The following is a 26,916-nucleotide window of genomic DNA, read 5'->3' as shown; positions in this document are numbered from 1 at the left end:
GCAGTCATCAGTTATATATGTATCAGTTGTATATCAAAATTTAAGAATTTCTCATTGGGAATTAGTTTATAATTCCCAATGAGCTTATAAACCACCCTTTGTTAATGTGAGTGTTCCGTTCGTCCCAAGTTTAAGTAAAAACTCCCAGAAGGATCTGGTGTTAAATTCGACAGAGCAAGCGAACAGATAATGTTCTCCTGTGACAGTGATTACACATGAGACACACCACCACCATGCCATCATACTATCAATCCGGATAAGTAAAAGTCAATGCAGGGCCGATTTTAGTTGGAAGTTTAATCCGCCGTGCTAGGCCACGTTCGGTCATCGGACTCCAATAACCGCTTTAACTTGTAACTATTTACCACATATGCTATGCTATCTTGAACCATATTTAGATCTTTCAGGCATGTCGATCCATAGGTTCCCTCTTATACTTTAGTACCTCGCATTCTAGTTTGTCAAGATTAACAGTGACTTGGGTGGCCAGTATGGGAAATACTGGGTGTGAGGAGGCACAATAACGTCGATAGCGTCAGGAATTGTAGTCGCCTATCCTGTCAGTCCATGAGTCCGCCCGTCTAAGAAATATGTATGTGTCGAATTGTCCATGTCTGGACGGGTGGGAGGTGTGCTTCCACACACCCAGTATCTCCCATACTGGCCACCCACGTCAATATTAACCCCGACTTTCCTGAGAGGTGGATGGCTACTGAAAAAACAGGCCAGGATAAAATTTCTTGACTGCCGTGGTTGCATCGCTTCAGCTGCCTGCAGTTACTTCTGCCGTTTTTACAGTGACCACTGGTTTAGATTAGGTATAGAGTCAGCCCGTTATTTTGTAGGTTAACTCAGTCCATTGTGATACCACAGATTGTGAACATCTTTTATATCCATGAGCACTGTCCGATTCTATGTTAAACTCAATGTCAAGGAACCTCATTTTTAGAATCTACTCCGAACGGCGTTTCACATTACGTTGAAACACTCTGAAAAGCCTGCAGCATTAATGAAAACTTTAGGTCGACACTAGTATTGAACCTCCAGGCCGTTTGTATACCAGGCAGACATACCGACCGTAGTAGCACGATGGCTCCCCTGTTACCCTGCTGGTCCAGCTACTGAACATCCTTGATCACGTTTTCATGATGGTCCAGTAGCCTTATTGTGGATCGGTAAAGCTTTTGAATGATGATCGCTCGAAACTGGGATTCCCTGTCCGTATGTATGTAAAGCAGAAATGCTAGTCATAACATCACGATGGCTCCCTGTTTCCATCCTTTTTCAGCTACTGAATGACCCTGATCCTTTGTAGGCAATATGGGCATGCTAACCATAGCACCACGATGATTCCATGTTTTCATGATGGTGCCTTATTGTGGATCGGTCCAGCTACTGAATGAACACTCGTAACTGCCTGCAGCATTACTTAAAATTGATAAAGCACACCTGAAAAATTGACGACAGATACTGGGATTGAACCCTTGGCCGTTTGTATGCAAAGCCAGCATGCTGGCCATTGTAACACCATGGCTGCCTCTTTTTCATGCTGCTCCAGCTACTGACCGACCCTGATCCATGATTGTTCAGGTACCTTATTGTGGATCGGTCCACCTACAGAATGATTATCGGTCGAAATTGGAATTGACCCCCTGACTCATTGTAGCACCACGATGATTCCACGTTTTCATGATGGTACCTTATTGTGGATCAGTCCAGCTACTGAATGATGATCGGTTGAAACTGGGTTTGACCCCTGACCAATTGTAAGTAAAACAGACATGTTTTACTTACAATCGCTTCCAGTTGACACCTTATTAGTAGATCGGCCGAAACTGAAACACTCGGAACTGCCTGCAGGCTGCAGCATTACTGAAAATTGATAAAGCACACCTGAAAATTGACGGCCGATACTGGGATTGAACCCTTGGCCTTTTGTATGCAAAGCCAGCATGCTGCCATTGCAACACCATGGCTGCCTCATTTTCATGCTGCTCCAGCTACTGAACGACCCTGACCCTTTGTACGCAATACAGGCATGTTAACCATGCGGATAATACCACGTTTCCATGATGGTTCAGGTACCTTATTGTGGATCGGTCCACCTACAGAATGATTATCGGTCGAAATTGAAATTGATCCCCTGACCCATTGTAAGCAAAACAAGCATGTTAACTATGACACCACCATGGATCACAGTTGACAACTTATTTGTAGATCGGCCGTAACTGAAACACTCGGAAATGCCTGCAGCATTACTGAAAATGGATAAAGCTCCCTCTTTTCGTGCTGGTCCAGCTACTGAACGATCCTGACCCTTTCTAGGCAAGATGGGAATGCTAACCATGTGGATGATTTCACGTTTCCATGATGGTCCAGGTACCTGGACTACTGAATGATGACACTCTCCCCAATGGGACACAGGTAGTGCTCCAATGTCTATATATATCTCCACAACGCTCCCCACAAAACGCCCTACACACAACTTCTTCCGCTACCCCTCTTATAAACATATGTAGACTCAAGTCTACATACACGATCATGGTCTCGACCCTCATGGCTGTCGTCTAATTCGTCTTCAGTAGCTCTCTAGTATCGTTTTGTTTTGATTTATGGCGCTTATTAAAATTGTCATGAATTTTCCGGCTATTCCGTCCTATTACACATCGTTATAAATGCCTTAAGTGGCCATTCTACTTAACCCGTTAGATTAGGTATAGTGGCAGCTCCCTATTTCGGACTCACCTAGACTATTCAGTCCATTGTGTAACCACAGTGAAAACTTGAACTTTTTTATACTGTCATTGAATTTTATACCCACGCTTAGTTCATAACATTTTTGGGATATACCTGTCGAAGTTTGAGGCACTCTGTGATTTTCGAAGTGAAAATTCAAGGCTTCATTGCACGGACAGATTAAAGAATGATATGATAATTCAGCTTTTGGGATAGGAAAAAAAATGAATTGTGCTATGGAAATTACCTTTATAATAGATCTATGCATGTAGCCATACCTTTACAAAGATATTTCTGACATATCTAATTTCTGTCATCTTTCAACTTTAATTTTAATTTTTTTAATTTCATAAACAAATATTAAAATAATCAAAATTATTTGTGTAAAATTATTTACTACCAAAGAAAATTCCAAAAATACCGCTAAAACTAAAAAAAAAACGAAAATATGCAAAAATCTCCAATCTCTCAAGATCTCAAGCAAGATATTATAGATCGCATACGTTCACTGCAAGGGCTTATGAATGATATCGATCGTTATGGTCAAAGGGCAAGACCACCAATTACCCCAGATATAGATGGAGCACAAAGTGTTATACGAGCCAAAATAAAGGGCTTACAAAATTTACATTCTCATCAGAGTCACCATGAATTGAATCGAAATGAAAAAGAAGCCCAGAGACAGGAGACTTTAAGAAAGGACTGTGATCGTTATTATAAATGGTTAAAAAGTATTTTATGGAAAGACCCCTTCGCTCAACATGATATTAAAAAGAAACGAATAAAAACCAAGAAGCGTGTTGTGAAACAAAATGATATGGATAGATCCAGAAGACTAATGGGTTTTGGTCTTAGAAAATTCTTTCCATGGAACACAGAATCATTTACGAAAGCAAGCTCGAATTCACAAATTTCAAATCACGCAGGATCCCCTCAAAATCATACAAATATGGGATTTACAGAAAATACTGCTAACGCTTCTTGTAAATCTGCTTCCCAATATTATTTATCCTGCAGTAATTCAGCAAATTTAGCAAAAACTCGAGAGCATATAATTCGCGAACTGCAAGCTGCAGTCCTCGAAGGTCAATCTCAAGATCCTATAACCAATGAAAAACTTGGCCATATTGTGCGTAAGGCCCTTGGGGAAAATATTCCATGGCTTACTGTGCAAAAGACAATAAACGAAGTGAATCAACCAAAGAAAGGTGATCTGCTACTACATCTACTACAGATCCAAGTTGGTTCATTCGTTTATGTTATGTGTACAGTAAGAACTTGTGAATTTCCCTCACTGCTTTCTCAATTGGATCCCATAATGGAGGAGTGTAATGCCCAATTTGCTCCTGTTTTGCAACATTTTACTCAGTGCTGTTGCATTGAAGCTCTATTGCCTCGGAGTAGAAAATATCAACAAACCGCTGATAAATTACGTAAAGTTTTACAAGTCGATGCTGTTTTATTCAAGGTGAAAATTATCCATATCGTGGATATGAAAAAAGGTGTGATTTGCCTTAAATGTCATCCTGATGCCATGCACTGGACCCATCAGACTATGGAAGATCGAGGCTATAGAATATTGACAACTGGTAAAGGTTTTCAGCCTAGAAAATATGTTTCTTTGGGTTCAAAGACTGCTCACAATTATCGTCGTTTTCTTGATCATTTATTGCAAATGCCCGATATTGAGAATATTTGTGATAATGTGATGTAAGGCAATGATCATATTTGGTACCGCTTTCCATTTTTATCTACCAAATAAATTATGTTCCGATATTCGTAATCACAAAACTTTGAAAATAAGGAGAAGATCGAATTGAAATTGGATTGAAGTCCGAGAGTATTTCAATTTTTTTTTAACATAAGGAAAATAAATGTTTGCAGTTCGCTATTCTAAATAAAAAATATTATCTTCCAAACTTTATTTCTATAGTTTTTTTTTTTGAAAATTTTATTTTTATAGAAATTTTTGTCAACATTTTATTTCTATAGAAAATAGAAAATTTTCTCAAAATTTAATTAATTAAAGAAAATTTTCTCAAAATTGTATTTCTATAAAACCTTTTTTGAAAATTTTATTCCATAGAAAAATTTCTAAAAAATTTATTTCTATAAAAAATTTTCTCAAAATTTTACTTCTATAGAACTTTCCTTATTTTTTTTTTTCTGTAGAAAATTTTCTCAATATTTTTTTTCTAGAATTTTTTGCTACAATTTTTTTCTATAGAAATTTTTATTTAAATTTAATTTCTATAGAAAATTTTCTCAACATTTTATTTCTATCGACAATTTTCTCAAAATTTTATTTCTATAGAAAATGTTTTCAATATTTTATTTCCATAAAAATTTTTGTCAAAATTTTATTTCTATAGAAATTTTTATCAAAATTTAATTTTTTCCCCAAATTTAATTTTTTAAAAAGTTTCTTAAAATTTTATTTGTACAAAAAATTTTCTTAAAATGTTCTTTCTATAGAAAATTTTCTCAAAATTTTATTTCTATAGAAAATTTTTTCAAAATTTAAAACAAAAATTTCAAAATTTTATTCCTATAGGAAATTTTCTCAAAATCTTATTTCTATAGAAAATTTTCTCAAAATTTTATTTCTATAGAAAATTATCTCAAAATTGTATTGCTTTAGAAAATTTTCGAAAAATTTTATTTCTATAAAAAAATTTCTCAAAATGTTATTCCTATAGAAAATTTTCTCAAAATCTTATTTCTATAAAAAATTTTCTCAAAATTTTATTTCTACAGAAAAGTTTCTTAAAACTTTATTTCTCAAAAATTAAAAAAAAATTCTCTAAAGTTTATTGCTATACAAAATTTTCTCTAAATTTTTATTTCTGTAGAATTTTTTGTCAAAATTTTATTTCAGTAGAAATTTAACTTCTGTAGAAATTTTCCCTTAATTTTAATTCTATAAAAAGTTTCTCAAAATTTTATTTCTAGAAAAAGTTTCTCAAAATTTTATTTCTATAAAAAGTTTCTCAAAATTTAATTCTATAGAAAATTTTCTCAAAATGTTATTTTTACTGAAAATTTTCTCAAAAATTTATTTCTAAAAATTAAAAAAAAATCTCATAATTTTATTCCTATAGAAAATTTTCTAAAAATCTTATTTCTTTAAAATTTGTTGTCAAAAATATATTTCTATAGAAAATTATCTCAAAATTTTATTGCTTTAGAAAATTTTTGCAAAATTTTATTTCTATAGAAAATTTTCTCAAAATTTTATTTCTATAGAAAATTTCCTCAAAATTTTATTTCTACAGAAAATTTTCTCAAAATTTTATTTCTATAGAAAATTGTATCAACATTTGTCAAATTGTCAAAATTTTATTTCTTTAGAAAATTTTCTCTAAATTTTATTTCTATATAAAATTTTCTCAATATTTTATTTCTATAGAAAATTTTGTCAAAATGTTATTTCTATAGAAAATTTTCTCAAAATTTTATTTCTATAGAAAATTTTATCAACATTTGTCAAATTGTCAAAATTTTATTTCTTTAGAAAATTTTCTCTAAATTTTATTTCTATAGAAAATTTTCTCAACATTTTGTTTCTATAAAAAATTTTCTAAAAATTTTATTTCTATAGAAAATTTTCTCGAAATTTCATTTCCATAGAACATTTTCTTATTTCCATAGAAAATTTCCTCAAAATTTCATTTCCATAGAAAATTTCCTCAAAATTTTATTTTATAGAAATTTTTATCAAAATTTAATTTCTATAGAAAACTTTTCGCAAAATGTTATTTCTATAGAAAATTTTTCTCAAAATTTTATTTCTATGGAAAATTTTCTAAAAATTTTATTTCTATAGAATATTTTCTCAAAATTTTATTATTACAGAACATTTTCGCAAAATCTTATTTCTATAGAAAATTTTCTCTACATTTTATTCTATAGAAAAATTTCTCAAAATTTGTTTTCTAAATTTTCTTAAAATTTTCTGTCTCAAAATTTAAAAAAATCTCAAAATTTTATTTCTATAGAGAATTTTATATTTCTATAGAAAATTCTCTTAAAATTTTATTTCTCAAAATTTAAAAACAAAAAATCCCAAATTTTTAATATCTGTAGAATTTTTTGTCAAAATTTTTTTTCTATACAAATTTTACTCAAATTTTATTTCTATAGAAAACTTTCTCAAAATTATATTTCTATTGAAAATTTCCTCAAAATTTTATTTCTATAGAAATTTTTATCAAAATTTTATTTCTATAGAAAACTTTTCGCAAAATGTTATTTCTATAGAAAATTTTCTCAAAACGTTATTTCTATAGAAAATTTTATTTCTATAGACATTTTTATAAAATTTTAATTTTATCCCCAATTTTAATTTTTAAAAAGCTTCTTAAAATTTTATTTGTACAAAAAATTTTCTTAAAATGTTATTTCTATAGAAAATTTTTTCAAAATTTAAAACAAAAATTTCAAAATTTTATTCCTATAGGAAAATTTCTTTACATTAATTACAATTAATTACAAAATTTCTCACAATCTTATTTCTATAGAGAATTTTCCCCAAATTTTTTTATAGAAAATTATCTCAAAATTTTATTGCTTTAGAAAATTTTCGCAAAATTTTATTTCTATAGAAAAATTTCTCAAAATGTTATTCCTATAGAAAATTTTCTCAAAATTTTATTTCTATAGAAAATTATCTCAAAATTGTATTGCTTTAGAAAATTTTCGCAAAATTTTATTTCTATAGAAAAATTTCTCAAAATGTTATTCTTATAGAAAATTTTCTCAAAATCTTATTTCTATAGAAAATTTTCTCAAAATTTTATTTCTACAGAAAAGTTTCTTAAAATTTTATTCCTCAAAAATTAAAAAAAAAATCTCTAAATTTTATTGCTATACAAAATTTTCTCAAAATCTTTATTTCTGTAGAATTTTTTGTCAAAATTTTATTTCTATAGAAATTTAATTTCTATAGAAATTTTCCCCAAATTTTAATTCCATAAAAAGTTTCTTAAAATTTTATTTCTATAGAAAATGTTCTTAAAATTTTATTTCTAAAGAAAATTTTCTCAAAATCTTATATGTTATAGAAAATTTTCTCAAAATGTTATATATTATAGAAAATTTTCTCAAAAATTTATTTCTAAAAATTAAAAAAAAAATCTTATAATTTTATTCCTATAATTTTCTAAAAATCTTATTTCTTTAAAATTTGTTGTCAAAAATATATTTCTATAGAAAATTATCTCAAAATTTCATTGCTTTAGAACATTTTTCCAAAATTTTATTTCTATAGAAAATTTTCTCAAATTTTATTTCTATAGAAAATTTCCTCAAAATTTTATTTCTATAGAACATTTTCTCAAAATTTTATTTCTATAGAAAATTTTATCAACATTTGTCAAATTGTCAAAGTTTTATTTCTTTAGAAAATTTTCTCTAAATTTTATTTCTATATAAAATTTTCTCAATATTTTATTTCTATAGAAAATTTTGTCAAAATTTTATTTCTATAGAAAATTGTCTCAAAATTTTATTTCTGTAGAATTTTTTGTCAACATTTTATTTCTGTTGACATTTTTATCAAAATTTAATTTGTATAGAAAATTTTCTCAACATTTTGTTTCTATAAAAAATTTTCTAAAAATTTTATTTCTATAGAAAATTTTCTCGAAATTTCATTTCCATAGAACATTTTCTTATTTCCATAGAAAATTTTCTCAAAATTTCATTTCCATAGAAAATTTCCTCAAAATTTTATTTCTATAGAAATTTTTATCAAAATTTAATTTCTATAGAAAACTTTTCGCAAAATGTTATTTCTATAGAAAAATTTTCTCACAATTTTATTTCTATGGAAAATTTTCTAAAAATTTTATTTCCATAGAAAATTTTCTCAAAACGTTATTTCTATAAAAAATTTTATTTCTATAGAATATTTTCTCAAAATTTAATTATTACAGAACATTTTCGCAAAATCTTATTTCTATAGAAAATTTTCTCAACATTTTATTCTATAGAAAAATTTTTCAAAATTTGATTTCTAAATTTTCTTAAAATTCTCTGTCTCAAAATTAAAAAAAAAATTTCAAAATTTTATTTCTATAGAGAATTTTATATTTCTATAGAAAATATTCTTAAAATTTTATTTCTCAAAATTAAAAAAAAAAATCCCAAAAATTTTATATATGTAGAATTTTTTGTCAAAATTTTGTTTCTATATAAATTTTGCCCAAATTTTATTTCTATAGAAAACTTTCTCAAAATTATATTTCTATAGAAAATTTTCTGAAATTTTTATTTCTATAGAAAATTTTCTCAAAATTTCATTTCTATAGAATTTTTTTTTTCCAAATTTTGGTCAAAATTTTATTTCATTAGAAAATTTTCTCAAAATTTTATTTCTATAGAAAAAATTGTCAATATTTTATTTCTATACACGATCTGTATAGACGTCGTCAGATCGTCTGGGCTGTTGAGCTTTTGTCCGCATTTTCGGCCTGGTATGAGAGCACAGAAAGGTCATTTTGGCACGATCTGGCGTCTTTCACAAACTATCTGCAGTAAGTATCTGCTGTACTGTCATTATCTTTCGGTGTTCGATCTTCGATCAAGATGTAGTTGTTCTATAGTTTGGAGGTTATTGTGTCCCGAATCGTCGTTTGCGTATGAGATTCGATTCTTTTAGGGACTGGCGCCACTTCTATCACTTGAGTGTAGGCTGTCTGGACCCATTAGAATGTATTTTCACCCTTGCCGGGACATCACTGAAGATCGTGTTTCTTCGTAGGCAGATCATCTGGGCTCTTGAGTACATCCTTCTGTCTTTTGACCATAGGGAAGCCTGGAGGGATAGTCTATGTGAGCCTGAAATATCGGGTTGTTACTATACCTAACCTAACCTATCGGGTATGAGATCGCAGAAAGCCTTTTTTTGCAAGATCAAAAGCCTGGCGTCTTCGACGAACTATTATATAGTACGTAATCGCTGTTCTGGCGTCATCCTTCGGAGTTCACGCTTCGAACGAGTTGTAAATGTTGACTTATAGTTTGGAGGTTGTCGAGGTTTTGACTCAGTCGCTTGGATATTCGATTCGATCTATTTTAGGGACTTGCGCCACTTCTATCGTTTGAGTGAATAGGATTTCATCTCGTTTATTTCCAAATTTCGATGCCTCCATGGGGAAGTTCGGACGGATATAGGCTATCTGAGTAAATGAATGTATCTTCTACACATTCTAGCCAGGACATCACTGAAGATTTTTTTTCTCCAGCTGACTTCTTCTCGAAAATTCGTTCTCCATATCTGACGCAAGAAGTTTCAATCGGCAGTTTGCTTATTGAATCGTGGCTTAGTAGAATTGCAATCCGAAGTCTCAGTATCTGATCATCGTATTGAATTCGTGAACGAAGTGTCAGTGGCTGTCAAAGCCTCACTGATGGAAATACCGGACGCAGTATCTGTGATTGAACTGAAGAGTGAAACATTAGATGCAATGTAGGGTGTTAGCCTTCCGAAGTAGTTACTGTTGTAACATTGCGACCTGTTAAAGTCATCGATCGAAGAACAGAACCAGAGCGATCAGATGCAGAGGCAGGTTGGAAGGCGGAGCTTGCGAACAGGTTGGTGTAGCCTTTGATTACAGACGGTACAAAAAGTCAAATTTGGCAATAAAATCTCTCATGATTAACGCTGCCAACTTGTGGAAGGGTGTTGCTGATTCTTCCCGTATATAAGGTTCAATCAAACACTTGTGGCCTGTACCTTAAACCAATATTAACCGATCCACTATTTTTAATTCATATAATTGAAGTAATTCCACATTGTTTTGGATATTTTTTTTTTGTAAAGCCCAAAAATGATCCAAATACATTTTAATTGTCCATATAACAATCGTGTGTAAGCTATTTATTTTTGGTAAATCACAGACGCACATTACAATCGTGTCAATCATACCAATGATAACCTGGCGTTTCCCCCAGTCCAACCCAGTGGCCAACCAAGCTCCCTTGATTGATATGCATGTCCGAATATTCGATTTAAAAAAACCTTAAACAAAATTCAGCTTGTTTTTGGCGATATTTGTGGAACTTTTAAAAGATTTATGAGAATTTTATTAAAGCAAATGCCATCATCGAAGAACATGACAAATTCCAAACAGCGGTTGACCAAAGTCAAGTAATGCAATGCAGCTAATTTCATATGCTGGACATGTTTCAAGCTACCAAAACAGATCACTGAACAACTTGTAAGTCCAGACCATGGATAATCCAATGAACAAAAAAGAGAAAGAAGGGAAAATAATTTCTTTGTTTCTTCTGCACAAATGATTTCACTCAATAACATTTTTTATCAAAATCACATTTAAATGATCTCCAGACAGTAAAGTCTTTTTGAGAGAGAGAGGGCGGGGGCGCGCCTTGCCTATAAGATTTAATAGAAGGGTATTAGATGTGTGTACAGACATGTCGAAGATCTCATGGCGGAATGTTTATCTTGATCTAACCGGCACATACATCAAATGACATTGAAATAAAAATTTGTTTAAATCTTGTCAAAACATGATTTAAAACTTTGCAAATTGTGTTCACACCACTGCCACCACCACATGGAGAGATCATCATCATCGACAACGGCATCGCGGTAGTCATCGGCACCAAGCCACCAACGCCGCTATCGATATAAGGATATATTTGCAAGCAAGACGAACAAACCAAACAGAAACAAAACGACACATTTCCAAAGAATTAACTTCACCAGAAAGAAGCATGTTAAAGATGGCCCTCTTTGTGTTTCAACACATTGTTCAGTGCGAAAAGAAATTGCCAAGGAAAAGATTGACTATCGATGATAAGAATAAAATGGTGGTAATTTTTTTTTGGTTACCATAGGAGTGATAGATATTTTATGGGGAATATTAGATCCAAGTATTGAAATTCAGTGATGGAGCCTCTTCGTGTTAATACAACAGAGGGTTCCAGCACATATAAATAGAGGACTCAATCATCCCAAGCCATGTCATAGGACTGTCCTTATGGAGCTTGATCTACCATGCCAGACTCCTCGAGGAAATCGAGAATACGTCCCGCAAGACCAATCGTTAGGTTCTACCATATCTGTGCGGAAGAGTGTAACAGGGATTTCTCTAAGTTGGGGTGATATCTCTGTCACTGTTCAACATCTACCTATCCTCTATTCCATCTCCTACTGAAGTCGTCGAGTTTGTATGATATGGCATTCGGGTCCATTGTTGGTGATATCTGCGATCGATTAAACGACTACCTTGCTGATATTACCAGTTATTTCACTGCTAAAAATTTGAAGATATCTGCCACAAAATCCTCAGCTCCACTATTCACTACATGGACGGCAGAAGTACGCAAACATTTGAATGTCAGAGTCTATGGCGTGACAAATCCGGGTAGAAATTACCCCAAGATTCGCGGTATCATATTCGAAAGCCTTTTCTAGTCTTCTACTCATGCCACTGCAATCTGTGATAAGCTTTTGAGTGGTAGAAACAAAGTCCTCAAGTCGCTTCCCGGCAGCGACAAAGAAATCTTGTACATATAAGGCAATTGGCTGGTCAGTGGCAAACTATGCAGATCTAATATGGACACCTCAGACAAGTGATACACAGTGGAATAACATACAGACCTGCTAGAACAACTGCGATAGGATGTCAACGCAGTACACCCCTGGATCACCTTTATGTGGTGACCAATTTCCACCCAGGAATGTAAGAGTTGATCTACACTATCTAGAGCGAAAGATCCAACTCTACAAAGGAGAGCCTCCAGATCAGGCAGCATACCAGGCAGGTCTGAACAGAATTCATGAGGATACTGTAGCTGAAGCAGTGAGAAGCTACAAAGTTAATCCTGTTCTCGGTGTCCGATCGCCTCCCACAGCACCGGAGGAAAGAGACCTCCCATGGAAAACCGGAGTAATTTTGGCTCAACTAAGATCAGCAAAGTGTAGCCGCGTAGCTGACATTTCTCCCATCTGTAACCAAGGTCAACATAACACGCGTTCATCGACGGTTTGTATGCACAAAGTCTCAGTGATTGAACCGCAGGCAAAAGTCTCAGCGATTGAGTTTTCGGACGTAGTATCTACGACTGAAATGAAGAGCGAATTATCAGCACTCAAACATCGGACCAAAGTCTAAATGATTGAATAATGGATCGTATGTCAATTATTCAATGATAATTGTGGAGCCTGATGTCTCAATGGTAGAACTGCAGTTCGCAGTCTCTGTGTCTGAACGGCGGATTTAATTCTTGAACGAAATCTCAGTGATTGAACCAGAGAAAAAAGTCTCAATGACGGCACCGCAGTCTCAGTTGTTTAATGGAATCCGAAGTCTCAGTGCTATATCGGACGAATTCTTTGTGGTTAAAACTGCAGAGCGAATTATCAGTATTTGAACATCGGACCGAAGCCGAAATGGTAACAATAGATCGGAGGATTTCGAGTTCGATGTCTCAATGATAGAATTGCATGTCTGAAGTCTCAGTGTCTGAATAGCGTATTGAATTCTTAAACGAAGTCTCAGTGATTGAACCATAGACAAAACTCCCTATGATTGAACTACAAACCAAAGGCTCAGATCTTTAAATGAAGTCGGAAGTCTTAGTGATCTGATCGGGCGAATTCTCTGTGATTGAACTGTAAAACAATTTATCAGTATTTGAACATCAGACCGAAGTTGAAATGGTTGAAGAATAAATTTGAGGATCTCGAGTCTGATGTCCCAATGGTAGAACTGCAGTTCGAAGTCTCAGTGTCTGGCAAGCGTGTTGAATTCGTGAACGAAGTTTCAGTGATTGAGCCACAGACAAATGTCCCATTGATTGAACTACAAACCAACGGCTCAAATGTTGAAATGAAGTCCGAAGTATCCTTGCTATGAATGTACGAATTCTCTGTTGTTGAACTGCAGAGCGCATTATCTGTATTTGAACAGTAAACAGAAGTCTAAAGTGATGAACAATAGACCGGAGGTAAATTATGGTACTATTATTTTGGAGCCTGGTGTCTCAATGGTAGAACTGCAGTTCGAAGTCTCAGTGTCTGATCAGCGTGTAGAATTCGTCAACGAAGTTTCAGTGATTGGTTCACAGACAAAAGTCCAAATGAGGTCTATATGGTTGAACACTAGATCAGAGGATCTGGTGTCTTATGTTTCAATGGAACAACTGCAGTTCGAAGTCATTGTCTGAACGGCGGATTGAATTCTTGTACGAAATCTCAGTGATAGAATCACAACCTCAATAATTGAACTAGGTTAAAGTGGCAGACCGATTTATTTCTAGCTCGGCTACTAGCTTAGACTACTCAGTTCATTGTAATGAACTACGTACCAAAGTCTCAGCTGTTTAAATGTAGTCTGAAGTCTCTTTGCTATAACCGGACTGTAGAGCGAATTGTCAATATTTAAACATCAGACTAAAGGCTAAATGGTTTAGCGATACACTGGATTTGAACTATTCTACGATTATTCTGGAGCCTGATGTGGAAGAACTGCAGTTCGAAGTTTCAGTGTCTGAAGAGGGTATTGAATTCCTGGACGAGGTCTATGTGATTGAACCCCAAGCAGTGATTGAATTACAGACCAAAGTATCGGACCGATGTATACACGGTCGAGCGATAAAGAGGAAGTTAATTATTTTTTGATTATTCTATAGTCTGATGTCTCAGTAGTAGAACTGCAATCTCAGCGTTTGAACACCGGATTGATTTTTTGAACGATTTCTCTCTCAGTGATTGAACAACAGCCAGAAGTCCGGCGTTTGAATGCCGGATTGATTTTTTGAACGATGTCTCAGTGATTGAACAACAGCCAGAAGTCTCAATGATTGAACTAACATACAGACCAATGTCTCAGTGTTATAATGGATTATGATGCGCAGACAAAAGAGTTTACGCACACCTCGTTTAAAAAACTGGAGACCGGAGTGTCAGTGTCTGAACAGCACGTAGATTAAATTCCTGATTGATGCTTCAGTGATTGACATACCGACCAAATTCTTAGAGGCTTAACTTCGGTTCGAAGACTCAGTGGTACAATGTATTATGATGCTCTGTCTAACAGATAATAACTGATTCCATCCCGGAGTACTTACTGTGCTACTTTGTTGTAATAATAATCATACGCACTTCGGATCTCGGCTCAAAATAAAGAAAATTGGAATTTCCCCTCAGTAGTGTGGTTTAATGTTCTGAGTATTTCTAATCACAAAACAAGTTCTGAATCCAATGATATAATTTATGTGTTTAAATTACACCCGAAAAAAATATCACTCCAAAATTTCCATATAATTTTATTTTGTATTTTCGCATTAAATTCCGCTTAGGCATCGCTCAACCATTGACGCACCAATTCTCCCAAACGTTCTTTTGACTTACGCATTTCAGGACTATCTAAGGCACTAATAGATCCAACATCAGCACAATGTGAAGCATTAGGTAACATAACAGCCCCTTGCAGTTCGCCATGACCCATAGGATTCCAAGGATCCAAGCTACCATGAGTCATATAAATATTTTCCACTTCAGGATTCAGGCCTCCAAAAAACTCATTCGTTTCATCGATCATTTGTTGAATAAATGAATCAAAATATTTCGGGCCATATGCATCACGACATAAAGTGGTAGAAAGTTCAATGGGGAAATTACGGCCAAAGGGTTGTTTTTGCGATTTTGAAGTTTGATACCAACCATATTCGTTACAGGTCTGATAATACCAAGGACGAGCTGTAGAGAAAATATAGGAAATATAGAAAATATATTTAACTATATATAAAATTGTCACTAACATATTATGGCTTATAGAGAAATGGGCCAGTTTATTACAGTTTGAATATCACCCTCTTGTCATTAGGGTGTATAAACTCAGTATATAATTCAGTTTTGTATTTATTTTAAATATGTACCTATGAGTAGGAAATACCATATTGTGTATTGCTTCAGTCATAGGTTTGTACTGACATTATCGTGGGATGTTTCAAACTATTAAAACAGATTGAAAATCACCATTTCTGTCATTAGCATAACATGCAACTGTTATAGGGTTGTATTGACATTCGTGTGAGAAGTTTTTAAACTACCAATATCTTTTATTGTCATAGCATCCATCAGGGATGGAAAATATAATTTTTAAAAAAGTACAAAAAAGATATTTTTTGAGCGAAAAAGTACTCTTCACTAAATTTCAACAAAAATTCCATTGGAAGATTATTGTTAAGAGCTCCTTTAGACTGAATTTTGATACGGCCATCGACTGCCGCAAATCTCTCAATGAGATGGCTGAGCAGCACAATATTCACCTAATATGGGTGCCTGGCCATAGGAACATACCGGGGAACTGCGAAGCGTATGAGTTGGCGAGGCTAGGGACTACCTTGCATATTCCAGGGGAACTAGGTTAGGTTAGGTTATGTGGCAGCCCGATGCATCAGGCTCACTTAGACTATTCAGTCCATTGTGATACCACAGTGGGGAACTAGAATCTGTTGGTATGCCCCTGGCTACCTGCAAGCTCATACTGCGTGAGAAGGCTGTTGTGATGGCAAATGTTCGATGGGAGAATTGCAAGGGTTGTAACGACACCAAGCAAATATGGCCCCATTTAAACTTAAACCCCACACTAGATATGCTAGTGTTCTCGAGACGTCAGATATCACTCCTGATATCTGCTATAACGGGTCGCTGCCTGATAGGCGATTTTGCAACAACTATTGGCGCGAAGTATAATGACTATTGTATGAGCTGTCATGATGCGGAGGGAAAGGAATCAATTAAACACCTCTTGTGTGAGTGTCCTGCATTTTGTGTAAGGCGTAAGCAAATTTTAGGGGCATATAGCTTTAGATTACTTGCGGACCTGGAAAACGTTAACTTAAGCAGTCTGCTAATCGAGAAGGTTCAATGGACTGAATAGTCTAAGTGAGCCTGAATCTTAATCGGGCCGCCACTTTAACCTAGACTGAATTTTATTGAAAATAAAATTTTGTTTGTCAACTCCTCAATTTTAAATGTTTTTATCCGTTTTATATCCACTTACAAAGACTACCGTAGTATTGCAATCACGGTTGCCACACTTGTACTTCATGGTACTTCATAAATTTTCTGTAGATAAATAAAAATAATTTTTTGACAAAATTTTCTGTAGAAATAAAATTTTTACAAAATTTTCGATAGAAATAAAATTTTGAAAAAATATTCTATAGAAATACAATTTTGACAAAATTTTCTATAGAAATAAAATTTTGATAAAATTTTCTATAGAAATACAATTTTGACAAATTTTTCTATAGAAATAAAATATTGACAAATTTTTCTATAGAAATAAAATTTTGACAAAATTTTCTATAGAAATAAAATTTTGACAAAATTTTCTATAGAAATAAAATTTTGACAAAATTTTCTATAGAAATAAAATTTTGACAAAATTTTCTATAGAAATAAAATTTTGACAAAATTTTCTATAGAAATAAAATTTTGACAAAATTTTCTATAGAAATAAAATTTTGACAAAATTTTCTATAAAAATAAAATTTTGTCAAAATTTTCTATAGAAATAAAATTTTGACAAAAATTTCTATAGAATTAAAATTTTGGCAAAATTTTCTATAGAAATAAAATTTTGGCAAAATTTTCTATAGAAATAAAATTTTGGCAAAATTTTCTGTAGAAATAAAATTTTGACAAAATTTTCTATAGAAATAAAATTTTGACAAAGTTTTCTATAGAAATAAAATTTTGACAAAATTTTCTATTGAAATAAAATTTTGACAAAATTTTCTATAGAATTACAATTTTGGCAAAATTTTCTATATAAATAAAATTTTGGCAAAATTTTCTGTAGAAATAAAATTTTGACAAAATTTTCTATAGAAATAAAATTTTGACAAAGTTTTCTATAGAAATAAAATTTTGACAAAATTTTCTATTGAAATAAAATTTTGACAAAATTTTCTATAGAATTACAATTTTGGAAAAATTTTCTATAGAAATTAAATTTTGACAAAATTTTTTATAGAAATAAAATTTTCTATAAAAATTTTCTATAGAAATAAATTTTGACAAATTTTTCTATAGAAATTAAATTTTGACAAAATTTTTAATAGAAATAAAATTTTCTATAAGAATTTTCTATAGAAATTAAATTTTGACAAAATTTTTGATAGAAATAAAATTTTCTATAGAAATAAATTTTGCTAAATTTTTCTATAGACATAAAATTTTGGCAAAAGTTTCTATAGGAATAAATTTTTCTATAAAAATAAAATTTTCGAAAAATTTTCTAAGAAATTAAATTTTGACAAAATTTTTTAAAGAAATAAAATTTTCTATAAAAGTTTTCTATAGAAATAAATTTTGCTAAATTTTTCTATAAACATAAAATTTTGGCAAAATTTTCTATAGACATAAAATTTTGGCAAAATTTTCTATAGAAATAAAATTTTGACAAAATTTTCTATAAAAATAAAATTTTGACAAAATTTTCTATAGAAGTGATATTTTCACAAAATTTTCTATAGAAATAAAATTTTGACAAAATGTTCTATTGAAATAAAATTTTGACAAAATTTTCTATAGAAATAAAATTTTGACAAAATTTTCTATAGAAATAAAATTTTGACAAAATTTTCTATAGAAATAAAATTTTGACAACTTTTTCTATAGAAATAAAATTTTGACAAAATTTTCTATAGAAATAAAATTTTGACAAAATGTTCTATAGAAATAAAATTTTGACAAAATTTTCTATAGAAATAGAATTTTGACAAAATTTTTTATAGAAATAAAATTTTCTATAAAAATTTTCTATAGAAATAAATTGTGACAAATTTTTCTATGGAAATAAAATTTTGACAAAATTTTCTATAGAAATAAAATTTTGACAAAATTTTCTATAGAAAAAAAATTTTGGCAAAATTTTCTATAAAAAAAAATTTTGACAACATTTTCTATAGAATTACAATTTTGGAAAAATTTTCTATAGAGATTACATTTTCGTTTTGTTTTTTATTGTTGGCTTCTCTTCAATCGTTATTGTTGTTTTTGATCTCAGCTTAAAGCCATGCGTTGACTAAACTACAAGTGTAGCTTAATTCACTCAACCCAAAGTGAACTACACTTGAACCTTTTCCTCTGTTGGTTAAGCTACACTTGTAGTTTAGTCAACGCATGGCTTTAAGCTGAGATCAAAACCAACAATAACAAACAAAACGAATGAAGATAGAGGAAGCACGCTCAAAAACAAACCCAGCCAAATACATTCAAATCGATGATTTGAGTTTGGCAAAGGAAAAGAGATATGCTTGCAAATTTGTTTAGGTAGTAGCCGACTATCAAACCCTTTTTCGGAAGATTCAAGTGTAGTTCACGTTGGGTTGAGTGAATTACCCGAATTTATTCTGATAATTGGTTGATAGTTTTGCTGCAAGTAGAGGATGCTGATAAGGAATGTGGTAATTCCGAAACAGCTGTACATCCAACCATCTTGCAGTCTATAGGGCTTTACCAAAATAAATTTGACAAGCATACTTTTCCTCTGTTGGTTAAGCTACACTTGTAGTTTAGTCAACGCATGGCTTTAAGCTGAGATCATAAACAACAATAACGAAATTAAATTTTGACAAAATTTTTTATAGAAATAAAATTTTCTATAAAATTTTTCTATAGAAATAAATTTTGACAAATTTTTCTATAGAAATAAACTTTTGACAAAATTTTTTATAGAAATAAAATTTTCTATAAAAATTTTCTATAGAAATTAAATTTTGACAAAATTTTTTATAGAAATAAAATTTTTTATAAAAATTTTCTATAGAAATAAATTTTGACAAATTTTTCTATGGAAATAAAATGTTGAATATAAAATAAAATAAAATAAAATTTTGACAACATTTTCTGTAGAAATGCAATTTTGACAAAACTTTTTTGACAGTGTAGAAACACAGGCTTTTTCGACTAGAACATTCTTTTACAAAGTCGAAATTTTCTTCCCGCATGAACTTGTCTGTGTTGCCAAATTTGTAAAAGACTATTAGCAAATAAGTTTGTTAAAGACTTTCTCAAAAAACAAAAATATTTGGTGAAAACTATTGTACCTAAGTCTGATTTCGGCTCTAAAATGTCTATACAAAAGATACTAAATCATTCGCGGGGGTACTACGAGTACGGTACTGACCAGGGTGAAAAAGTATTAAAAAAAGTAATAAGTAAAAAACTTACCCCAACCATTATCGTAGCTGGTATCCTTAAAGAAATTCAAAGTATCCTTATAGGTGACATCAATACATCCTGCATATTCTCCCTCAAATGACCTTAACCAAAATTTAGTTAAGGCAGTGAGATCATCTTCGAAACTCATCAGATAGTTACAATTGGATTTGATATCGTCACCTCTGCAAATAAAGTTACACTTCATAATAGCAATACTCGTATATAATATTTGACATCTTTTTCGACTCACTTTTGGTATTGTGCAATTCCAGCAAAAATATAAGCAAATGTACTAAATAAAGTCCATATATCCAAATCATTTTTCATATCGAAATTATTACACAATTTCAACATAGCCTTAACTTCGGCTGTTCTCTTGCTGCTGATCATCTCCTCAAATTGCCCTATGCCATTTTCAATGCGTTGATAACATTGATCGCCACCTAAAGTATGCCAAGATTTTCCCACCACTTCCATATATTCTTCAAAATCCAATTTAGCCAAGAGGGGAGCTGATGAAGCCCAACCGCCATTTAAGAGATGGGGATAGAGTTTCTTGAACCATACAACCATGGTTGCTGAATAAGAACCACCCGACATTATCACCTTGGAATTGGATAAATCTGTGACAGTTTCTCTTTGGTATTCAATGAAATGAGCCAAATCGGCTAAAGCTTGTTTGACATGCAAATATTTAAGATTTTCCACCATAAGATCTCTACAAGACACAGATCAGAATCAAATAAGGACTTCGCTTTCCCTCTAGTAATGATTTTCAACTTACTTGGTAGGTTTACTCTTTCCATAATAACGATGTTCTGTATAGAAAAGCAGACCATTATGCTCCTTAGCCAAGTCAACAAAGATACCAGAACTAATACCACTAGGACTAATATCCCATTCACCACCAACATGAATGAACATGGGTCCACCAGGTTTGAAATACTTATCGTTGACCATGTAACGCTTAAATCCATATGACGACATTTATCAACTGGCATCAGTCATAATTTATTCCTCATTTGTTAATTTCTTACCATTTGCCATGTTCTAGTCTCGGAACTATTGAAATGATCCAATTTTTGAGTTATCCAATTCGTTTGAACTTTAGCTTTTGTTTCCGCCTCTTGTACGGGTGGTCCTTGATATAATTTCTTCAAGGATTTAACAAAGACCGGTTCATTATGGGATATGATATCCTTATTCCTTGTTATTTGGAGGCTAAGAGCTTTTGTTAAAACTACCACGAATGTTAGAGTAGTAAGAACTTGAAGCGTTAGCTTCATTTTGACAAAATGTCTGATATTGCCAATGAATCAAAGAATTTATAGTCAGTGTCTTTCGTTGGAAAACATATTCGCCTGTAATCAATTGCAGATAATCCATATTGTGATCTATTTTTCCCACATGTAATTCTCAATTGATTAGATTGTAACCCTTGATATGGGACATTTCGTAAGAGAAGAGCGCTTATAAATTGGAGCATTTCGTCATGGGAGCCAATAATTTTTTTTTGGTATAAATTAAATGCCGTATGGGCTTGAAGTGTTTCTAGAGACATTCCAAAAGATTCTAGAAGGTTAGGTTAGATATAATGGCAGCCCGTTACTTCAGGCTCACTTAGTATTCTGCCCAATGTGACCCCACACGTGGTGAGCTTCTCTCCTCAATGAGTAGTGCCCAATTCTTTGTTTAGGTAATTGACAAGGGACCTTATATTTGTAGCCGAGTCCGAACTGCGTTTCACATTACGGTGAAACCTTTTAGAGAAACTTTGAAACACTCAGAAATGTTACCAGCATAATCCATCCTTCGGATTGAACACATATTCAGATATGTTCCTGTGACCAGACGTCCTCATTAGGTGAATATTGAACTGTTTAGCCATTTCGTTAAGAGATTTGCGGCGATCCGTAATAGTCTAAGGTACGGAGTAATATCTCTAAGTACCGCGATAGATTTGCTCTTTGCAGTGTCCCCAGGTATATGCCTGTAAACTCTCGAACTCTCATTTATATCGTTCGAAGATTTGCTTTGGTCCAAAGTAGTCTAATCCTCTTTACATTTCCATAAGTTTTTGTGTACAAATGTATAGATTTGCGACAATCCCAAGTGGTCTATGGTACGGAGTAATATCTCTAAGTACCGCGATAGATTTGCTCTTGCTCCCCAGGTATTATTTCCCTGTAAATATCGAACTCTCATTAATATCGTTCAGAGATTTGCTTGGGTCCACAGTAGTCTAAGGTACGGAGTAACATCTCTAACTCTAACGAACTCCGCTTTGCAGTTCCATAAGTTTTGTGTACATTACACGAATGTTGTGTCGGTCAGCCGCCTTGTTGAGAGAGAGAGAGTTCATAGGTATATCCCTATTTTCGATATGGGAGCGCTCAGCCATATCCAGTGTTACAAGTATTTTCTGGGCTTTTGTTCCCCAGAAAATCCCCTATAATTTTTTGGTAATTTTTTTTTTAGAAAAAAGTAGAGGAATAGACTCTGCTGTAGAAAATCCATAAAAAAATATTAGATAAATGTGCAATTTTTGTTACACCAGTTTGCGAGTTACAAAACGATGTCTTCATCGTTCAAACACAAAGCTCAAAAATCATCCGACATTGGCCCTCACCAGAGGGCATAAAGAGTCATCGATTTTTTTTCTTATGCAAATCAACTTCTTCTTGTCCCGATATAAACTCTATTCTATATGTATGGGATATATTTTCCAAATCAGTGAAGTACGCAGATGAGGCCTTACGAAATTATTTCACAATAGTAACAAATTTTTAGAAGACAGAGTAAATTGTAAAGTAGCTCTTGGGCCGCCCATATAAATGCCGTGGAATAAGGAGGAGGAAAGTTTTTTTTTTTTATTTTGGAGATTCTCTGTACTTCTTAAAGTCATTTTTAAGCATGTAGTAGTAAAGAATTTCATATAAACCATAATTCTTAATCTGATTTATTATAGTGAACAGATTTCGAAAATTCCCCACAAAAATACCAATTTTGTGGAAATGCCCCACCAAATCACCAAGTCCCAAACTCAGAAATTTTGTCCCTCTTCACGAAAAAATATCCCCGATTTGGGGGAAATCTCCAATACTGGAAATACTGGTTATATCGTTTTGAGATATCCAACTTTTGAAGATGCTTGAAGTACTGGAAAATTTTGTCAAAATTTTATTTCTATAGAAAATTTTGTCAAAATTTTGATTTCTATAGAAAATTTTGTCAAAATTTTGATTTCTATAGAAAATTTTGTCAAAATTTTATTTCTATAGAACATTTTGTCAAAATTTTATTTTTATAGAAAATTTTGTCGAAATTTTATTTCTATAGAAAATTTTGTCAAAATTTTATTTCTATAGAAAATTTTGTCAAAATTTTATTTCTATAGAAAATTTTGTCAAAATTTTATTTCTATAGAAAATTTTGTCAAAATTTTATTTCTATAGAAAATTTTGTCAAAATTTTATTTCTATAGAAAATTTTGTCAAAATTTTATTTCTATAGAAAATTTTGTCAAAATTTTATTTCTATAGAAAATTTTGTCAAAATTTTATTTCTATAGAAAATTTTGTCAAAATTTTATTTTTATAGAAAATTTTGTAAAAATTTTATTTCTATAGAAAATTTTGTCAAAATTTTATTTCCATAGAAAATTTTGTCAATTTTATTTCTATAGAATTTTGATTTCTATAGAAAATTTTGTCAAAATTTTATTTCTATAGAACATTTTGTCAAAATTTTATTTTTATAGAAAATTTTGTCGAAATTTTATTTCTATAGAAAATTTTGTCAAAATTTTATTTCTATAGAAAATTTTGTCAAAATTTTATTTCGATAGAAAGTTTTGTCAAAATTTTATTTCTATAGAAAATTTTGTCAAAATTTTATTTTTATAGAAAGTTTTGTAAAAAATTTATTTCTGTAGAAAATTTTGGCAAAATTTTATTTCTATAGAAAATTTTGTCAAAATTTTATTTCTATAGGATATTTTGTCAAAATTTTATTTCTATAGAAAATTTTGTCAAAATTTTATTTCCATAGAAAATTTTGTCAATTTTATTTCTATAGAATATTTTGTCAAAATTTTTATTTCTATAGAAAATTGTATCAAAATTTTATTTCTATAGAAAATTTTGTCAAAATTTTATTTTTATAGAAAATTTTGTCAATATATTATTTCTATAGAAAACTTTGTCAAAAATTTATTTCTTAGAAAATTTTGTCGAAATTTTATTTCTATAGAAAATTTTGTCGAAATTTTATTTCAATAGAAAATTTTGTCAAAATTTTATTTCTATAGAAAATTTTGTCAAAATTTTATTTCTATAGAAAATTTTGTCAATATCTTATTTCTATAGAAAATTTTATCCAAATTGTATTTCTATAGAAAATTTTGTCAAAATGTTATTTCTACAGAAAATTTTGTCAAAATTTTATTTCTATAGAAAATTTTGTCAAAATTTTATTTCTATAGAAAATTTTGTCAAAATTTTATTTCTATAGAAAATTTTGTCAAAATTTTATTTCTATAGAATATTTTGTCAAAATTTTATTTCTGTAGAAAATTGTGTCAAAATTTTATTTCTATAGAAAATTTTGTCAAAATTTTATTTTTATAGAAAATTTTGTCAAAATTTTATTTCTATAGAAAACTTTGTCAAAAATTTATTTCTTAGAAAATTTTGTCGAAATTTTATTTCTATAGAAAATTTTGTCGAAATTTTATTTCAATAGAACATTTTGTCAAAATTTTATTTCTATAGAAAATTTTGTCAAAATTTTATTTCTATAGAAAATTTTTTCAAAATTTTATTTCTATCGAAAAATTTTTCAAAATTTTATTTCTATAGAAAATTTTGTCAATATCTTAATTCTATAGAAAATTTTGTCCAATTTGTATTTCTATAGAAAATTTTGTCAAAATTTTATTTCTATAGAAAATTTTGTCAACATTTTATTTCTATAGAAAATTTTGTCGAAATTTTATTTCTATAGAAAATTTTGTGGAAATTTTATTTCAATAGAAAATTTTGTCAAAATTTTATTTCTATAGAAAATTTTGTCAAAATTTTATTTCTATGGAAAATTTTGTCAAAATTTTATTTCTATAGAAAATTTTGTCAAAATTTTATTTCTATAGAAAATTTTGTCAAAATGTTATTTCTATAGAAAAATTTTTCAAAATTTTATTTCTATAGAAAAATGTTTCAAAATTTTATTTCTATAGAAAATTTTGTCAATATCTTAATTCTATAGAAAATTTTGTCCAAATTGTATTTCTATAGAAAATTTTGTCAAAATTTTATTTCTATAGAAAATTATGTCAACATTTTATTTCTATAGAAAATTTTGTCATCTCATTGAAATAGTTGTGCTTTGCAGAGTTCGAAAGAATATTCCTATTGTCAGCCCCTTGATTGGGGGAATATTAATGCTCATTCACAGACTTGCACCGATTTATTGTAGACTATACTATATGTACAGAGGATGTTGAACGGCTCAGCCATCTCGTTGAGAAATTTGTGATCTAAGCAGTAAATTTGTGATCTATAGCAGCCCAATAGAGTTTAAAATTGTTTTCCTTTTTCTATGTCCAGACACATTGTGTGAGTGATGAACTATTCAGCCATCTTCTTCAGGGATCACAATGGATTGAAGTGAGCCCAAAATAATGGTTTGCCACTAGATCACACCTAACCTACAATCCGTTAGCATATGCGGAATTATTTTTAGAATCACACTCTTCACATGCGTTTTCCACAGTATTTATGGTATTTAGGGCTTATACTAAATGTGATTGAGATTGGCTATTGGAGTACAACCAGTTCGTAGTTCTTGATTTTACCACCAGATTACAGTTTGAAAAATTTCCTTCATTCCAATTGCGATCACCCTATCAATTCACTAACTATATTCACAAAGTACTCGCACGTTTTTTACTAGTTTTTTTGTTGTTATTGTGAGTTCGCTTCCTCGTACGAGTAAGACAAGGAGTTAACACCACCCCAAACATTGATTTAAAACCAAACATCTATCGATAACCATCGATAGAGACAAAGCGCTGCCATAAATAACCAAAAAAAAAAAACGCCAATGTATGAGGTACGAGTACATATGAGAAGGTATTGTGTGGGATATTTATTTCATTTTTAGGAATATGATGAAATTTCACATAGTTACTCCTTACAGGGCTAGAATAGATGAACTCATAGGTCTAGTAATTCCTTGTTATACGGATCGTTTGATTAACCTTTACTAATGGAGGTAAAAAGCTAACAAGTTTTTGCTGGTCTCCGTATATACTGGATGTATTTTGCTATTTTGACACTAGACTATTCGCATTTATATATTTTTTTTTAAGTTTATGAGAGATTTTCTGATGAGAAGAATTCATCGGAGTATAATTTTTGTTTATCCTGAATGTTTAAGAAAGTTATTATCACTGCAAAAACTCTTGTCCGATATATTTTCGAACTCATGACGGCGACGATATTTTTATCAAATCTTTGCAACAGATTGAAAAGATCCAAAGCTTTCCAAGTTATGCGAAAACCGAGTATAGTACCCATTTTAATAAAGGAATTAGGAGGTGATTTTTTAATAGCTATATGATTTAATAAATATCAGAAAATAAGTAAAGAAAATCTATTAAAAAAGATGCCCATAAATTTCAGAAAACAAGTAAAGAAAATCTAAAGTCGATTGGGCCGACAATATTATACACTTCACCATCTCAACTCCATCAAAATTATTGGGAGCCATATACAGATTTATATTACCACATAAATGTATTTAAATCAGAGCCGAATCGAATTCAGAACACCATCATCGACTGCTCGTATTTCGTACAGATGTTCCTTGCTTTAATTTCCACAGCCCTTCTGACTATCGTCATACTTTCTTCAGAGGTGCTTTTCCTCGTTTGGATCACTCTTGGTATTTTCGTTGACCTTCCTAAT

The 26,916-nt window shown here is 31.0% G+C and overlaps 2 protein-coding genes across 3 annotated transcripts in view; one reads left to right on the top strand and one right to left on the bottom strand.

The window, feature by feature from the left end:
* Ino80 (chromatin-remodeling ATPase INO80) overlaps positions 1-26,916 on the top strand; it is a 177,895-nt gene that overhangs the window by 11,278 nt on the left and 139,701 nt on the right. The gene's annotated exons all lie outside the window — the stretch shown is intronic.
* LOC142220449 (putative serine protease K12H4.7) lies at positions 14,907-21,254 on the bottom strand. Its single transcript, XM_075289602.1, has 5 exons — positions 20,986-21,254; positions 20,733-20,914; positions 20,199-20,666; positions 19,958-20,130; positions 14,907-15,469 (listed from the first exon to the last, which is right to left on the bottom strand). The coding sequence occupies exons 1-5, from the start codon at positions 21,232-21,234 to the stop codon at positions 15,066-15,068; spliced, it is 1,476 nt and encodes a 491-aa protein (XP_075145717.1). The 5' UTR covers positions 21,235-21,254; the 3' UTR covers positions 14,907-15,065.

This window comes from Haematobia irritans, chromosome 1 (genome assembly GCF_050003625.1).
Source record: "Haematobia irritans isolate KBUSLIRL chromosome 1, ASM5000362v1, whole genome shotgun sequence".
Classification (NCBI taxonomy): domain Eukaryota; kingdom Metazoa; phylum Arthropoda; class Insecta; order Diptera; family Muscidae; genus Haematobia; species Haematobia irritans.
The sequence above is the reverse complement of the archived record's forward strand: the minus strand, read 5'-3'. Positions and strand labels throughout refer to the sequence as shown.

Bases quoted from the DNA above. Each gene is read 5' to 3' on its own strand.
- LOC142220449 (XM_075289602.1), bottom strand. From the start codon at position 21,234: ATGAAGCTAACGCTTCAAGTTCTTACTACTCTAACATTCGTGGTAGTT. The intron at 20,915-20,985 runs GTAAGAAATTAA...TATGGATTTAAG, and splicing joins AGACTAGAACATGGCAAATG to CGTTACATGGTCAACGATAA. The intron at 20,667-20,732 runs GTAAGTTGAAAA...TGTGTCTTGTAG, and splicing joins GGAAAGAGTAAACCTACCAA to AGATCTTATGGTGGAAAATC.